We start from the raw sequence: 13,697 nt of genomic DNA, 5'->3' as shown, positions 1-13,697 counted from the left end.
GAATGTGAAAAGCACACTCTAAAACTTCCAGGACCTAAAATAGGAGAGTATCTTTATGACATCAGAGTAGAAACAGGTTTCTTAAATGTGACATAAGCACGAACCGTCAAAGGAAAAAAAAGTGACAGATTCAACTACAACTACATTAAACTTGGCAAATTTCAGTTAGCTAAAAGATCCCATAATCAGAGTGAAAAGAAAAGTCAAATCTGGTACATTTCCAACATATATATCCAAAGGATTAGTATCCAAAATATACAAAGAACACCTATAAAACAGGACAAAAATAAAAACATAATAGAGAAATAAGCAAAAGCTGTGACCATTTCATAGAAGAGGAAACCCAAATGACCCATAAACACAGAGAAAAATGTTCGGCTTCCTCAGGGAAATGCAAAAACTACTATTTCATAACTGCCAGAATGGCAATAATTAAATTTATCAATTATTGGCAAGCAAGTAGAGCAAGGGGACCTGTTATACACTACCAGTGGGGGAGCCAACTGGTATAATCACTTGGAAAAACATCTTGGCATCACTGAGGTAAGGTAGAAATCATTTCAGCTTCAAGATATCTACTCTAAGATAAGGGTTACACACATGCACTAGAAGATACGTGCAAGCAAAGGCACGCAAGAACAAAACACTAGACACAGCACAATCAATAAACCATGGTATGATTCATCCTAGGGATTACAGATATGAAAATTAACAAACTACAGATACTAACATGCATGAATCTTGAAAACACAACTGTTGAGGAAAAATACCTATGAATGATAAAGTACCAAAACAAGCCATAAGGAATAAAATCTCATTTAAGGATATACATGTATTTGGCAAAACTGTAGAAAGGCAAGGAATTTTGGATAGTGGTTAACCCTGGGGGGGGGGGGGAGGAGTACGTAACATGAATATTAATAAAGGGAAACCTCAATAAATGTAGCTGAGAGATTTAGCAAGGATAGCTCTCCTGCTGTACCAGTCTCACCAATTGCAAACACAAGGAAGAGAAGTACCCTGCCCAGATACTACTTTACTACCCCATCAGAAAGAATAGCTTTCTTCTGCCCAGGGAAAAGGCCAGCCAATGAGAGACTGTCACAACACAGCCAGTGAAAAGTGTTATGCTTGGAACTCCCAGTTTACTCCAATGGACTTTTTGTTTATAAAGCCCTCCCAACACCACCTACCCCTCTTCCTCTATAAAAGAGCATCCCTCCCCTCTGTTCAGTGGACTTGCCTATGGTTTCATGGTAGCTTGCTTGTCCTGGATTGTAATTCTTTGCTATTCCTGAATAAACCCATTTTTGCTGGGAGATAACTAGAAATTTCGCTTTTTAAGTTTAGCAGTAATCAGGCAGAGATATCCAAGGTTCCCAAAATATTAGTGTTTTATTATTTTTTAAGATGTATACACATAATATACATGTTTTCTGAAACAATATGCAAGGCAATGTAAACTTGAAAATAAATCTGAAAAACATAGCCTATTATCTGACAAACTTAACCTAATAGTTTATGGGTTTTGCATATTCCATTTACTGTTATTTCAAGTTTTTGATAATGTATAGTTCAAAATATTGAAAGTCCCTATCATACAGATGGGTCTATCTTCCAAAGGTTCGTTTCTAAGTGGGTTATTTTTTCCACTAAGAACAAATGTGCCTACCAAAATAATGCTGTATTCCCAGCTAGTCCCCCCAAAGTTAAGGTAGTGTGCAAGACAGCTGAAATTACCCATCACCTGGTACCATGCTCTCACCCTTCATTATGTTCATTTTAAAAGATGTAGAAACCAGGGCTACGTGGGGTTCTGTAACCTGGTCAAGGTCACGTAATTAGGAAGTGGGATCTGAATCCAGCTTTTGTCTACTCCCAAATGGTGGCCTCTCCTCACACCACTCTTTCAGCATGCAAAAACTCTTGGAAATCCCTTTTATCTCTCCAAATAAACTCTTGATAAAGAAGCCAACGTCGGGCTAACAGAAAGGACAGGACCGGAGGTTAAAGCCCCAGGCCGAGGCCCCAGAATAAGTATGCTGAGCCTAGCAGGTGGGCAACGTGGCCTCCCGACCAAGGGTGCCAAAGGGGACACGCCATGGGGCCCGGTCCTCGTTCCGTGTCACCACCACCCCCGCGCTCAGGTCCCGAGTCCCGAGTCCCGAGTCCCGGCCGCCGAGCTCTCAAGCGGCCTCCGGGTTCGCATCCGAGGGCTGAACTGGCGGCACTCGGGCTCCAGGGTCGCGGGAGAGATGAGTCCCCAGAACTCTGGAAGACTCCTCTTTCCCCAATCCCCCACAGTCCCTGCCACCAGTTTGCCGCGACCCCTGCCCGTCCGACCCCGCCCTCGCCCCGCCTACCCGCGCGCTGTGCGGGCAGTAACTCTTGCTGAAGATCATGACTCGGTTGCCCTCGATGAGGCCCATGAGGCGGCGCCGCAGCTCCTCGCGGGCCTCGGAGGACGAGCGGCCGGTCCCAGGGTACGAGAGGCGGGCCCGGCGCCCTGGCGGCGAAGACACGGGCACGCCGCGGACACTGCCCAGGCGGCGGTTGGGGACCGCTCCCACCTTCACCGACCCCGGCGACGTCGGCGCCCGCGGCGGCGGTGGTGGCGGTGGCTGCGCCAGGGCGGCAGTATCGCTCCCGGCCTTGCCGGGCCAGTTCAAGGACCGAAAGGCGGGCGGTCGCGCCGGCAGTGGGCCAGGGAAAGGGGAACCGCGAACACCACACAAGCCCAAACCTGCCACTAAGCCAGCCGGACCGCGGCTCGCGCCGCCCCGCCCCCGGCGCCGCCCCGCCCCCGGCGCCGCCCCGCCCCCGGCACCGCCCCGCCCCCGGCGCCGCCCCCGCCCCATGCAAAAGGCCTTTCCTGGCCAGCAGAGGTTGTGGGGAGTAGTCAGTCCTTCAGAAAGAGTTGGAAGTACTTTCTATGCCTCGTAATCTCCACTAGCCCCCGGAAACCATCTTAAAAAGCAGACATACCTCAATGAGGAGAGATGTCTCAACCTTATGAAAAGAGTGAATAAATAAAAGTCATCTTTAGGAAAGATGGTTATTTATTTTTTTTACTTTAAGATTCCATTTTAATTCCAGTTAGTCAGCATACAGTGTTCATTAGTTCCAGGTGTACAATATTCAACACTTCCATATATGCGCAAGTATTCATCACCTGTTTTACCCATCCCCCACCCACCTCCAGACTGGGAGACCTAAGTTTGTTCTCTGTAGTTAGGAGTCTGTTTCTTCGTCTCTTTTTTTTCCTTGTTCATTTGTTTCTTAAATTCCACATACGAGTGAAATCATATGATATTTGTCTTTCTCTGGTTTATTTCTCTTAGCATATCCTCTAGTTCCATCCATGTTGCTGCAAATGGCAAGATTTCATACTTTTTATGGCTGAATAATATTCCATTGTATATGTGTGTATATATATATTCCATTAGATGTGGTATATATATCTCACATCTTTATCTATTCATCAATTGATGGACACTTGGGCAGCTTCCATATCTTGGCTATTGTAAATAATGCTGCTATAAACATAGGGGTGCATGTATCCCTTTAAATTAGTGTTTTCATATTCTTTGGGTAAATACCCAGTAGTCTGATTGCTGGATGATAAGGTAGTTCTATTTTTAACTTTTTGAGGAACCCCCCCATACCGGTTCCGCATTCAACCCACAGTTCACAAGGGTTGCTTTTTCTCCACATCCTCACCAACACCTGCCGTGTCCTCTGTTGTTGATTTTAGCCATTCTGACAGGTGTGAGGTGATAGCTCATTGTGGTTTTGATCTATATTTCCCTGATGATAAGTGATGATGAGCATCTTTTCATGTGTCTGTTGGCCAATATTTTTTAAGTTTATGTCCCACAACTAAATAAAAATACTACATTTCCTATCGCAATACAGGTTTTTTTTTAAGATATTTATTTATTTAGAGAAAGAGAGAGCATGAGCTGGGGGGCAGGGGGGAGGCAGAAGGAGAGGGAGAGAAAGAATCTCAGGCAGACTCTGCACAGAGCGTGGAGCCCCGCAACGGCTCCACCTCACAACCCTGAGATCATGACGTCAGCCGAAATCAAGAGTTGGATGCTCAATCAATTCATTGAGCCATCCAGGCGCCCTACAACATAGTTTTAAGGCAAGTTTCCTAGTTTGGTGCCCTACAGTCCCTACTACACAGAATTCTGGAGGCACGTGTATACCAGAACAGGAATCCTGTATTTATCATTTGGGTAGGTGGGGGATCTCAGGGCTGACTTGGTCACCATGGCCTATAGCCCCTTGCACTGCAATGAATGAATGAAACCCCGATAAAGAGAAAGGCTCAATTCCAAACCTAGCAGGCTGACCTGGTCAGATGTCATCTCCAGGCTCTGTCTCAGGTTCACTGTGCTTCAGCCACACTGGCTTTCTACCTATAGCTTGAATATGTCAAACGCATTCCTGCCTTAGGGTCTTTGCATTTTCTGCTACCATAGCCTAGAATGTTCTCTCCTCTCAGCCAGGCTAGCTCCTTCTTGTCAACAGATTCTTGGCTTAAATGGTGCCTTCACACAGAACTTTTGCTGTCCATCGAAAGTGCAATAGTCCTCTGTCTCCATCACACCGTACGCATTCCAGTTCTTTCATGACACATTTATTGCTATTTGTGATTATCTTTTATAGTTACAACCAGTAAACCATACTTATTTTTTGCCTGTGTCCCCTCACCTGTCAGCACCACCAAAATGTAAGCTCCAGTGAAGGAAGGACCTCAGCACTCTAGCTTACGGCTCTATTCCCAGAGTCCATCTCTACGCTTTGCTTGTAGTAGGCACACATGAATGAATGAGTGAATCAAGCATGTCACAAATTGCCAGCGCATATATTACCGTAACTTGCATCCCCACTTGTCCCCATGTAACAGGTTGGATCTCAAATCCTTTTCCTTCCTACCGTAGTCATCCAGAGAACCCCAAATCAGGGAGGTAGGGCATAGACCATGCCTTTCAGAAATTGCCACTCCTCCTGCCCAGGAGCTGTGTAGCTATTTCATACCTTTACTCCACAAGAATCTATGTGTTCTGTGTTAGGGAATAAGGAAATGGATGGCAGTGTCTGTCTTCATATTAGAACTTTTCAGGGAGTGATGTCAAAAAGAAGGGGCACAAATGGGGAAGTCATTGTAAATATATGTAAGCTGAATTTGGTGAACTGAAGAGTAGTTTTCCCATGCAATGGGTTGGAAAAGGATCCAGACATGGGAGGCAGCCCGACTGACCCACAGAAGCAGGGCACAGCCCAGGGAATTTGGGGAAATTCTGGAAGATCCACAAATGGGCAGACTGAGGTGAAAATTAATGCTGATGAAGTAAGCAGGGACCAGATGGCTAAGACCTTATTGCCTTACTGTTCAAAAACTCTCTGGGAAGAAAAGGAAACAAAGACAATGACTTCAGGCAGGAAACAGCTGGCTGCCCTGTCAGCGTGAGCAAAGATAATGAAGTGTGGAGTGTGAAAATTAATAAAGGGAAGCCTCACTAGAATAGAGCAAGGAAGCCAGTAGGGGGAGCTCTCATGCCCTACCACGGATAGTCCATTGCAGCCTCAACAGGAAGAGAGATAACATGCATGTTCAAACTACTTTAGCCACCACTTCACTATCCCAGCAGAAGAAAGGTTTTTCTCCTGTTCCAGCAACAGCCCAGCCAATGAGAGGCTGTCACAGCTCAACCATTGAAAAGCCACTAGCTTCAGCCCTTTCCTTTTGTTCTAAGGACTTGCCAATGGTTTTGTCTGTAGCTTTCTTACCCCAAATTGCAATTCTCGGCTACTCCCAAGTAAGACCATTTTTGCTGGTAACATACTGGCAGTTATATTTTTAAGGTTAACAAGAGAAAATGAGGAAGAAAGAAAACACCAAGAGGGATGTCTCTTTCTTCTTCCTATTTAAGGTGAATTATTTGTGCCTTCTCTCTTTACCTCTTAATCAACTTTGCCATAGTGTTGTCTATTTTACTTATCTTTTTCAAAGAAAGTTTTAAGTTTTATAAATTAAATTCACTTGTGTCTTAATTTATTAATTTCTATTTTTACCTTTGTTTTATAGGAGTTCATTTTTTCATTTTTTCCTATTCCTTAACTTGTACATTTAATTCATTTACTTCTCCCTTGTTTCCTTTTAAAAAAAAATTAACTTACCTAAAATAATACACCTTTTTTCCCCAAAAGAACTCAAGCAACACATAAATGTAGAAAGGATAAAATAAAAATACAAGATAATAATCATACCAAAGTATAGTAAAAAAAAAAAAATTATTTGTGATTTACCATGACCATCATTCCAAATGCCTCCCTAAATACTTAAACAGATAGAAGTATAGAGAGAGACATAATTTTCAAGTGTATGGTCATGCTAATTTTAAAGTAAAATACAAACAAGAATTGAAGAAAAAAAAGCTAAAGTGAGACTGTGGGAATTATTTTTTCAGATTTTTCCAGATTTTTTTTTTCCAGAGATGGTATTAGTTTCTCAAAGATCTCTTTAAAGAAGAGTGATCATGAATGATGAGATGGAGGTCATTAATTTTTAACAAGTTCCTACTTTCAACTGTATGTTTTTACTTGCTGGTAAGAAAAATGAAGAAATGAGAGCACTTATGTTCTCTGCTACCTTTCTGCCTCCTTGCCCGGAAGTTTTATGAATGATATTATTTTTATGTTGCCAGGCTTTATGACATTTATATTCTGTGCAGTAGTTCTACCTCTCACAACTCAATCTTTTTAATTTAGTGGATTTGATGCCAAGTACTGATCTTCTTGTTTCGTCTTCTGTATTCTTGAATTTTAGAATTTTCATCACTTCTTCATTGTTACGTTTGAATTATCCTAAGTAATTCCTTTTTTTCCCAAAAAGGGTCATGGTTATTGTCTTTCCTGAATTTTTACATGCTTGAGAATATCTGTCTGTTCCCTACATCCATGAACAATTCAGCTACCCCTAAAAATCTTGGATCATACTATCTTCCCCTCCAAACTTTGTAGATTTTTATTTCCTATCTTCTGGAATGGAGTATGGATGTAGAAAATTCTGAGAGCAGTAGATTCTTTCTTATATAAGGTATTAATTCCTATTTCTGCAGAACAAATTAACCCCAAAACTGAGCAACTGAAAACAACATATACTTATTACCTCACAGTTTCTGTAAGTCAGAAATCTGGGAATAGTTTAGTTGGATGGTTCTGGCTCAGGGTGTCTGTGAGGTTGCAATTCAGCTATTGGCTGCGGCTGAAGGATCTGCTTCCCTAGGCACATGGTTGTTGACAGGACTCAGTCCTTCACCACGAGGGCCTCTCTATAGGTTTCTTGAGTATCTAATGGCAGGTGACTTTCCTTAGAATGAATGATTGAAAAGATAGAGAAAAAGAGAGAGCACATGCACCAGAGCTGGAATCCACATCTTTTTATAACCTAATCTCAAAAGTGACATCCCATCATGTCTGCCATATTCTGTTATCTAGAAAGGGGTCACTAAATCCAGTCCATATTCAAGGGGAAAGGAATCTAGCACCACCTCTTGAAGAAGAGAACTATATTGGTGAATTTGTGTGCATATCTTGAAGACTACCTGTTTTTTCTGTATAGAAACCTATCTTTTTTTTTAAAGATGAAACTTTATTGTAGTGTTGTGTTTCTTTTTTAATTTATTTTTTATTATGTTTAGTTAGCCACCATATAATACATCATTATTTTTTGATGTAGTGTTCAATGATTCATTAGTTGCATATAACACCCAATGCTCATCACAACACGTGCCCTCCTTAATATCCATCACCCCGCTACTCCATTCCCCCACTCCCTTTCCCCCTCTGAACCCCTCAGTTTGTTTCCTGGAGTCCATGGTCTTTCATGGTTTTTCTCCCTCTCTGATTCCCGCCCCCTTCAGTTTTCCCTCCCTTCCCCTATGGTCTTCCATGCTATTCCTTATGTTCCACATATGAATGAAAACATATGATAATGGTCTTTCTCTGCTTGAGTTATTTGACTTAGCATAATCCCCTCCAGTTCCATCAATGTCAATGCTAATGGTGGGTATTCATCCTTTCTGATGGCTGAGTAATATTCCATTGTATATATGTACCACATCTTCTTTATTCATTCATCTGTTGAAGGACATCTTGGCTCCTTCCACAGTTTGGCTACTGGAGTCTGTATAGAAGCCTATCCGAAGAAGGAGAAGGAGAAGGAGAAGAAGGAGAAGAGGAAGAAGAAGAGGAAAAAGGAAGAAAAAGGAGGCAGAGAAAAGGGAGGAGAAGGGGGAGGAGGAAGAAGAAGAGAAGGAGGAAACATCACCCAGCTATGTCTTGGTGTAATCTTTGGAGCTGCAAATCCAGGTATTCTATTATATCTTTAGATATTGTTTCCATTTTATTTGTTGACTTTCTTTATTCAGAGAATTATTATAATATGTTGTTTCCTTTGCTTTACATTTATCTCTGTAATTATGGTTACAACTTCCTTGTTCTCCATTAATTTCTGTGAGTTTGTTTTTCTGGTACCTTATTTACCATGTTCCAAACTGTGTTTTCAGTCTCTTATTCTATATGTGTTATTTTATATACCACTACTTGTATATAGAACATATCTCTTGCTTTTAATGTGGTTTTTATGTTCTATATTACCTTCATTTTTATTTTTAATTTGTTTTCTGGGGACTGCCAGCTTTCTTTTCATGATCTTATCACCTTCTGTGGGCTTATCTCTTCTTTGAAATTTTATGCCTTTTTTCTTAAGCTTCCTGCCCTTGTTTTTAAAAAAGAGTATGCTTCCTCTGATTACTTTGAAATGACCGACAACGACTCATGTGAATTCTGCCAGTGTCTTTTTGGGTAGTTCTGTGCTTTTGCAGATCCGTGGTGTGTGGTTTTCATCCACAATATGCTTACATGCTCCTTCCTCATCTCTCGTTTTGGCAACATTTATGCGTAGATGATGGCCCCAGTGGTTGTCGTGGGTTCACATGTCCCAATAAGGTTAGTCTCATACTGTGTTTAGAGAGCTTTCCAGATGGATACAGGACACATTGTGCAGCATGCACCAACTCTGCATTTTATTGGGGGTCCCAACAGCTACCCAGGTTCACAGCTTATGTCACCACACAGAACATGTACAGCTGCTGTGGGTGAAACAAAACACACATAGGCAACATTAACATGAAAGTTGCCTCCTCTGTTTTTCATCATTTTTAAAGATGTTATTCTGGCCATGTAAGTGAAAAGCTTGATGCCAACTCACAGGTCTCCCAGGCCAGGTGTGGACCCATAAATCATGGAGAAACAGCAAAGAAAGCAGACACGATGCAGCATATTTATCTTACCTCTATAATTCCCAAGGAGACAGTACTGAGAGAGGAGAGGCCTGAGATCATTTTCCCAGGTAGGCCAAGGGCAGTCCAAGTCTGATGTCATCCATTTACTCAGAGAACCTTGCAGGTGCCTTTCTAAGTATAAATTCTCTTTCTTTGGAATTGTTTTTCTGCTGAAAATACTATATATAGTAAGAAGCAGAGAAAGAGCTGTTCACAGCTCCCATTTAAGTTTATTGTCCTCAATATTGTCCCCAAGGGCTTGTGCCCAGTCTGTTATCTCCTTGGCCCCAAGGACGCATCTAACCTTAGTTTCCAAAATTCAAGTGATTCACAGCCAGGCATCCATATTATGACACTTTGTGTGCCACGACCCAGTTATCTTTGCACCTTCTCCCAACCTCACACCATGGTGGTCTCCTTGGCCAGAGGCTGGGCTGTTGAGGGAAAGCATAATTCATTTCTCTTCCTGCTCTCTCAATTCCCTGGTACTTCTTGTTTTACTCTGTATCCTGTTCATGCCCTTACATCTGGTTGACCCATCAAAGCTTCATTGGATGGAGCTTTCAGAACCATGATACTGTTTTCAAGAAAATTTGTGCTTTACTTAAAGTCTTTAAAAAAGACAGTATGGCCTGAATCCTAGTTCCTGTACCTACTAGTCAGTTCACTGAGGCAACACTCATAGGAGGAGACTAACAACACTTCCTGCCTTAAAGGATTGGTGCAGATTTTAAACAAGTCAGTATTTGTAAAATGCTGAGGATAACATGTGGCATAGGACAAGTCCTCAGTATGTATGTGATTAAAATTTCATCTTTGATTCCTCCCAACAGCCCTCCAAAGGAGACATTATTGACTCCATCTCACAGGTGAGAAAACCAAGGGTGTGGAAGAAAACATAATGTTCCCAAAGCCACAGACATAAAGGGAAGAACTGGGACTTGCATCCTTGTTCACATACCTCTGCAACATTCTGTCCAGAATTAACACTGAGCTATGTTTTGTTCTTTTGGTGGATTTTCAGGGGAAGCAGAGAGTAGAACTGCCTCTCTTTCATCTCTAGCAGTGGTTCTTTTTTCTTCTTTTGAACCTGATGAATGCATTTTAAAACTATGATTTTTCCTCTACATGCTGCCTTGGCAACATTCCATGGGTTTCATTCTGCTCCTCATTATAATTTGTTTCTAAGCAGTCTTTAATTTTTGTTGTCATTTTCTCCTTCATGCATTTTTAAGGAGGTGCATTTTAACATTTCCAAATGGATAGATTTTTGTCACGGCTACATCTGCCCTTTGTAGCAAATTCCCAATTTTATTATATTATGGTCCAAAAATATGGCTTCTCTGATTTCTGCTTTTTGTAATTTATTTAGATTCTCTTCATAGTTAGATGAAAATTTTTGCCAATGCTGCTTGACTGCTTGAAAAGTGTGCATTTTCCACATGTTGTAGACAAAGTAGAATCTTGTGATTGTGTAATTCACATCATAGCATCTTTACTTTTTTTTTTACTTTTTTCTTGTTTTTTAATATATCAAGTTATAACAGACATATATTAAAAATCTCCCACTATAAAGGTGAATCTGTTAATTATTCAATCCATTTGCTCATATAAGTTTTGGACATGTGGTTGGCTCCCAAGGACTTGTCCTACCTCTTCTATATGCTGTCATTTCCAAGTGTTTGGGATATCATTGGTGCTATACCACAGATGGGCCATGATAGTCTCAGATAACTAAAGAATGCCTTCCTTCTCCCTTGCTCTAGTTTATTTCAGAATTTCATACCTAAGCCAAGTCTAAGCCAACCACTCTCTGCCATGCTCCTAGCTGAACAGACTGGTTCAGGCATGGTCAAATGACCTAAGTTGGCCCATGAAGAATGTAGCTCAGGACTCTGTGTGTGTATGTGTGTGTGTGTGTGTGTGTGTGTGTGTGTGTGTGTGTGTATTTAAAGATAGATTAGATGCTAATGAGCTCCGAGATCCAAGAGAAAAAGGCAGCATGCAAGGCCTCTTGAAACCTAGGCTCAGAATCAGAACACCTTCACTTCTCCTACATTCTGTTGACCAAAGGGAGCCAAAGGGCCAACTCAGATTCAAGGGGCAGAAAATACATTGCTTGTCTTGATGGGAGTTCCTACACAGACACACTGCCAAGGAAGTGGATAGATACAGGGAGGGGTAGAAAAGGGCTACTTCTGTAATCAACTTACTGGGGGAAAGAAAATCAGGATTTTTACTTTTAAAGATTTTATTTATTTATTTGACAGAGAGAGCACACACACAAGCAGGGGCAGTGGCAGGCAGAGGGAGAGGAAGAAGTAGGCTCCCCACTGAGTAGGGAGCCCAATGTGGGACTCAATCCCAGGACCCCGGGATTATGACCTGAGCTGAAGGCAGATGCTCAACCTACTGAACCACTCAGGCATCCCCAAAATCATGGTTTTTAAAAGGTAACAAAGATGTACCTCTTTTTCTAAATGGAAACTCTTTTCTTTTCCTCTGTGTCCTGGTCATGAATGGACCATTTCCCAGATCAGAATTCTAGGCATTCTGGGTAGTTCAGAGAGTGTTGTTTATTTCCCTAGATTCCACGTGTAAGAAAGCCTTTGGACAGACCCAGTGTGTCTCTGCTGAGCTAAGGGACACCACCAAAGTGGAATTCAATTCACCCCTGGAGCAGAGGGTTGAAAGGGGAGACTTGCCCTCCCCTTCAACGCAAGGAGGCAGCAGAGGGTCAGACTGTGGCTCTTAAGGGACGAAAGAGCTAGCCTAGCCCCCCTTCCCTTCTGGAGTTGATCTTTCCAGAAGCCAGCCATGGAGGTTCTGAGGGTAATGGAAGTGCCTGCTCAGGCGGAAACTTAAAATTATGCAGCTGCTCCCCTGTCTATGAATAGAGCCCTTAAGTCACCTGGGAACAGATTTGCCTTATTATCTTTTGAGTTTCCTTAAGTTATATAAATGTAAGGCAAGTTGGCACTGCTTTGCTTTTTTTTTTTTTTTTTTTTTTTTTCCCTGAGAAATGTATAAATGGACCCTCACTTTCTTTGGCTTGGAAATGTCTACCCCACCAAAGAGTCCTGAATATACAGAGCTAGGGAAGAGATGGTGACAAATTTGCACTAGGCCCACCAGCCTGCTGGGAAAAGGCATTTGGAACTCTGACCTGTTCTTTTATTGGAAAGAGACCCTCTCATAGAGACTGGTGTAGCTTTCCTGCACCCCTCTCATCTCCCCACTACTACTAAGGACAGGGTGCCAATGGCCATAGAGGGTAATTCTCTAGGAAAGATAGGCAGAGTCTAGCTGGTGGGTGGCTGTCCACGCCATGCCAGACTCAGGTTCCTGCACAGGCTGTGGCCCCTCCTGCGACTGCGCATTCAAAGAGCTGTCAATCTAGAGTCCAGGTGGGAAAACACTAACACTGCACGGCACTTGGGATTTACTGGACAATTCGGACAGGTAGGTTTCAAGTCTGAGTCGCAGAATATTTGTCAATTGGAGCAAACAGGGGATTAAAGCAGAACATCGGACAGAATGCTGAGGTCTTTGCCTTCATTCAGTTCCAGTACTCCGTACAGCCCGCTTCACGCAGTGGCTCTCTCCCAGCCTCTGTCTCCTGGGTTCCCTGGGATGCCCTAGAGCAAAGAGGCGGGGTTATTCCTCTGCCAAAAGCCCCAGTCGTTACTCTGCCTCCCTTAGAGCTGGACCCAGGGCTTGTGATCGCTAGAGGACTTTTGGTGAATTCAGTGCGTTCCGAAGCCTGCTCAGGAGCCCGTCCCCACTTTCGCGGTGTAGCCCAGCAGGGTTGCGCTCCCTCGGGTCGGCCCATTCTGCTGCTTTGGGGACGTCCACTGCGGCGGGTCCCAGCGCGCATTTCTCAAGCCAGCCACCAGGTGGCAGTGGGTCTCTCGGGAAGCGATCGGCGTGGGTTCCCCCGTCACCCCGCCAGCTGCTGCCGCGCAGGTGCGTCCCTGGCTGCCAGCCGTCCCGTGCACCTGCGCGCGGGGAGAGCCGCTGCCACCACGACCCTGCGCAGAGCGATCGTCCCTCACCCTCATTCAATGACTCCACCCCTCCTGGTCTTGTGTTCCCTCAAACAATATAAGGAGCCTGGCGGACTTTCTAAGGGGAATGGATATGAGTATACAGTACGAACTGTAAGGGTTAGGGCAGAGAAGCCTGGTATGGGCACACTGATGAAAAGAGGAGACACACACTCTACTCTTAAGGAAAATCTTGGGTCAACTACTGGGACCCCTCACCCTGGGTAGCCATGCACATTGACAGTTGGCAAGAGCAAAAACTCCAAAGGTGTGGTTGTGAGGAGAGAATGATAAA

General features: G+C 43.2%; 1 protein-coding gene across 1 annotated transcript in view; it reads right to left on the bottom strand.

The window, feature by feature from the left end:
* The window catches only part of LOC111159006 (thioredoxin reductase 3), a 79,695-nt gene extending 66,278 nt beyond the window's left edge, over window positions 1-13,417 (bottom strand). Inside the window, exons 1-2 of the mRNA XM_022521368.1 lie at window positions 13,142-13,417; window positions 2,364-2,651 (exon numbers count right to left, since the gene is read on the bottom strand). Of these exons, the coding sequence (XP_022377076.1) occupies window positions 2,364-2,651; window positions 13,142-13,417 (564 nt within the window). The remainder of the gene's footprint in view (window positions 1-2,363; window positions 2,652-13,141) is intronic.
* Between the last annotated feature and the right edge of the window lie 280 nt (window positions 13,418-13,697).

Source organism: Enhydra lutris, unplaced genomic scaffold, assembly GCF_002288905.1.
Source record: "Enhydra lutris kenyoni isolate GAN:26980312 unplaced genomic scaffold, ASM228890v2 scaffoldscaffold66, whole genome shotgun sequence".
NCBI lineage: Eukaryota > Metazoa > Chordata > Mammalia > Carnivora > Mustelidae > Enhydra > Enhydra lutris.
Note: the sequence above shows the minus strand (reverse complement) of the source record. Positions and strands in the feature narration are given on the sequence as shown.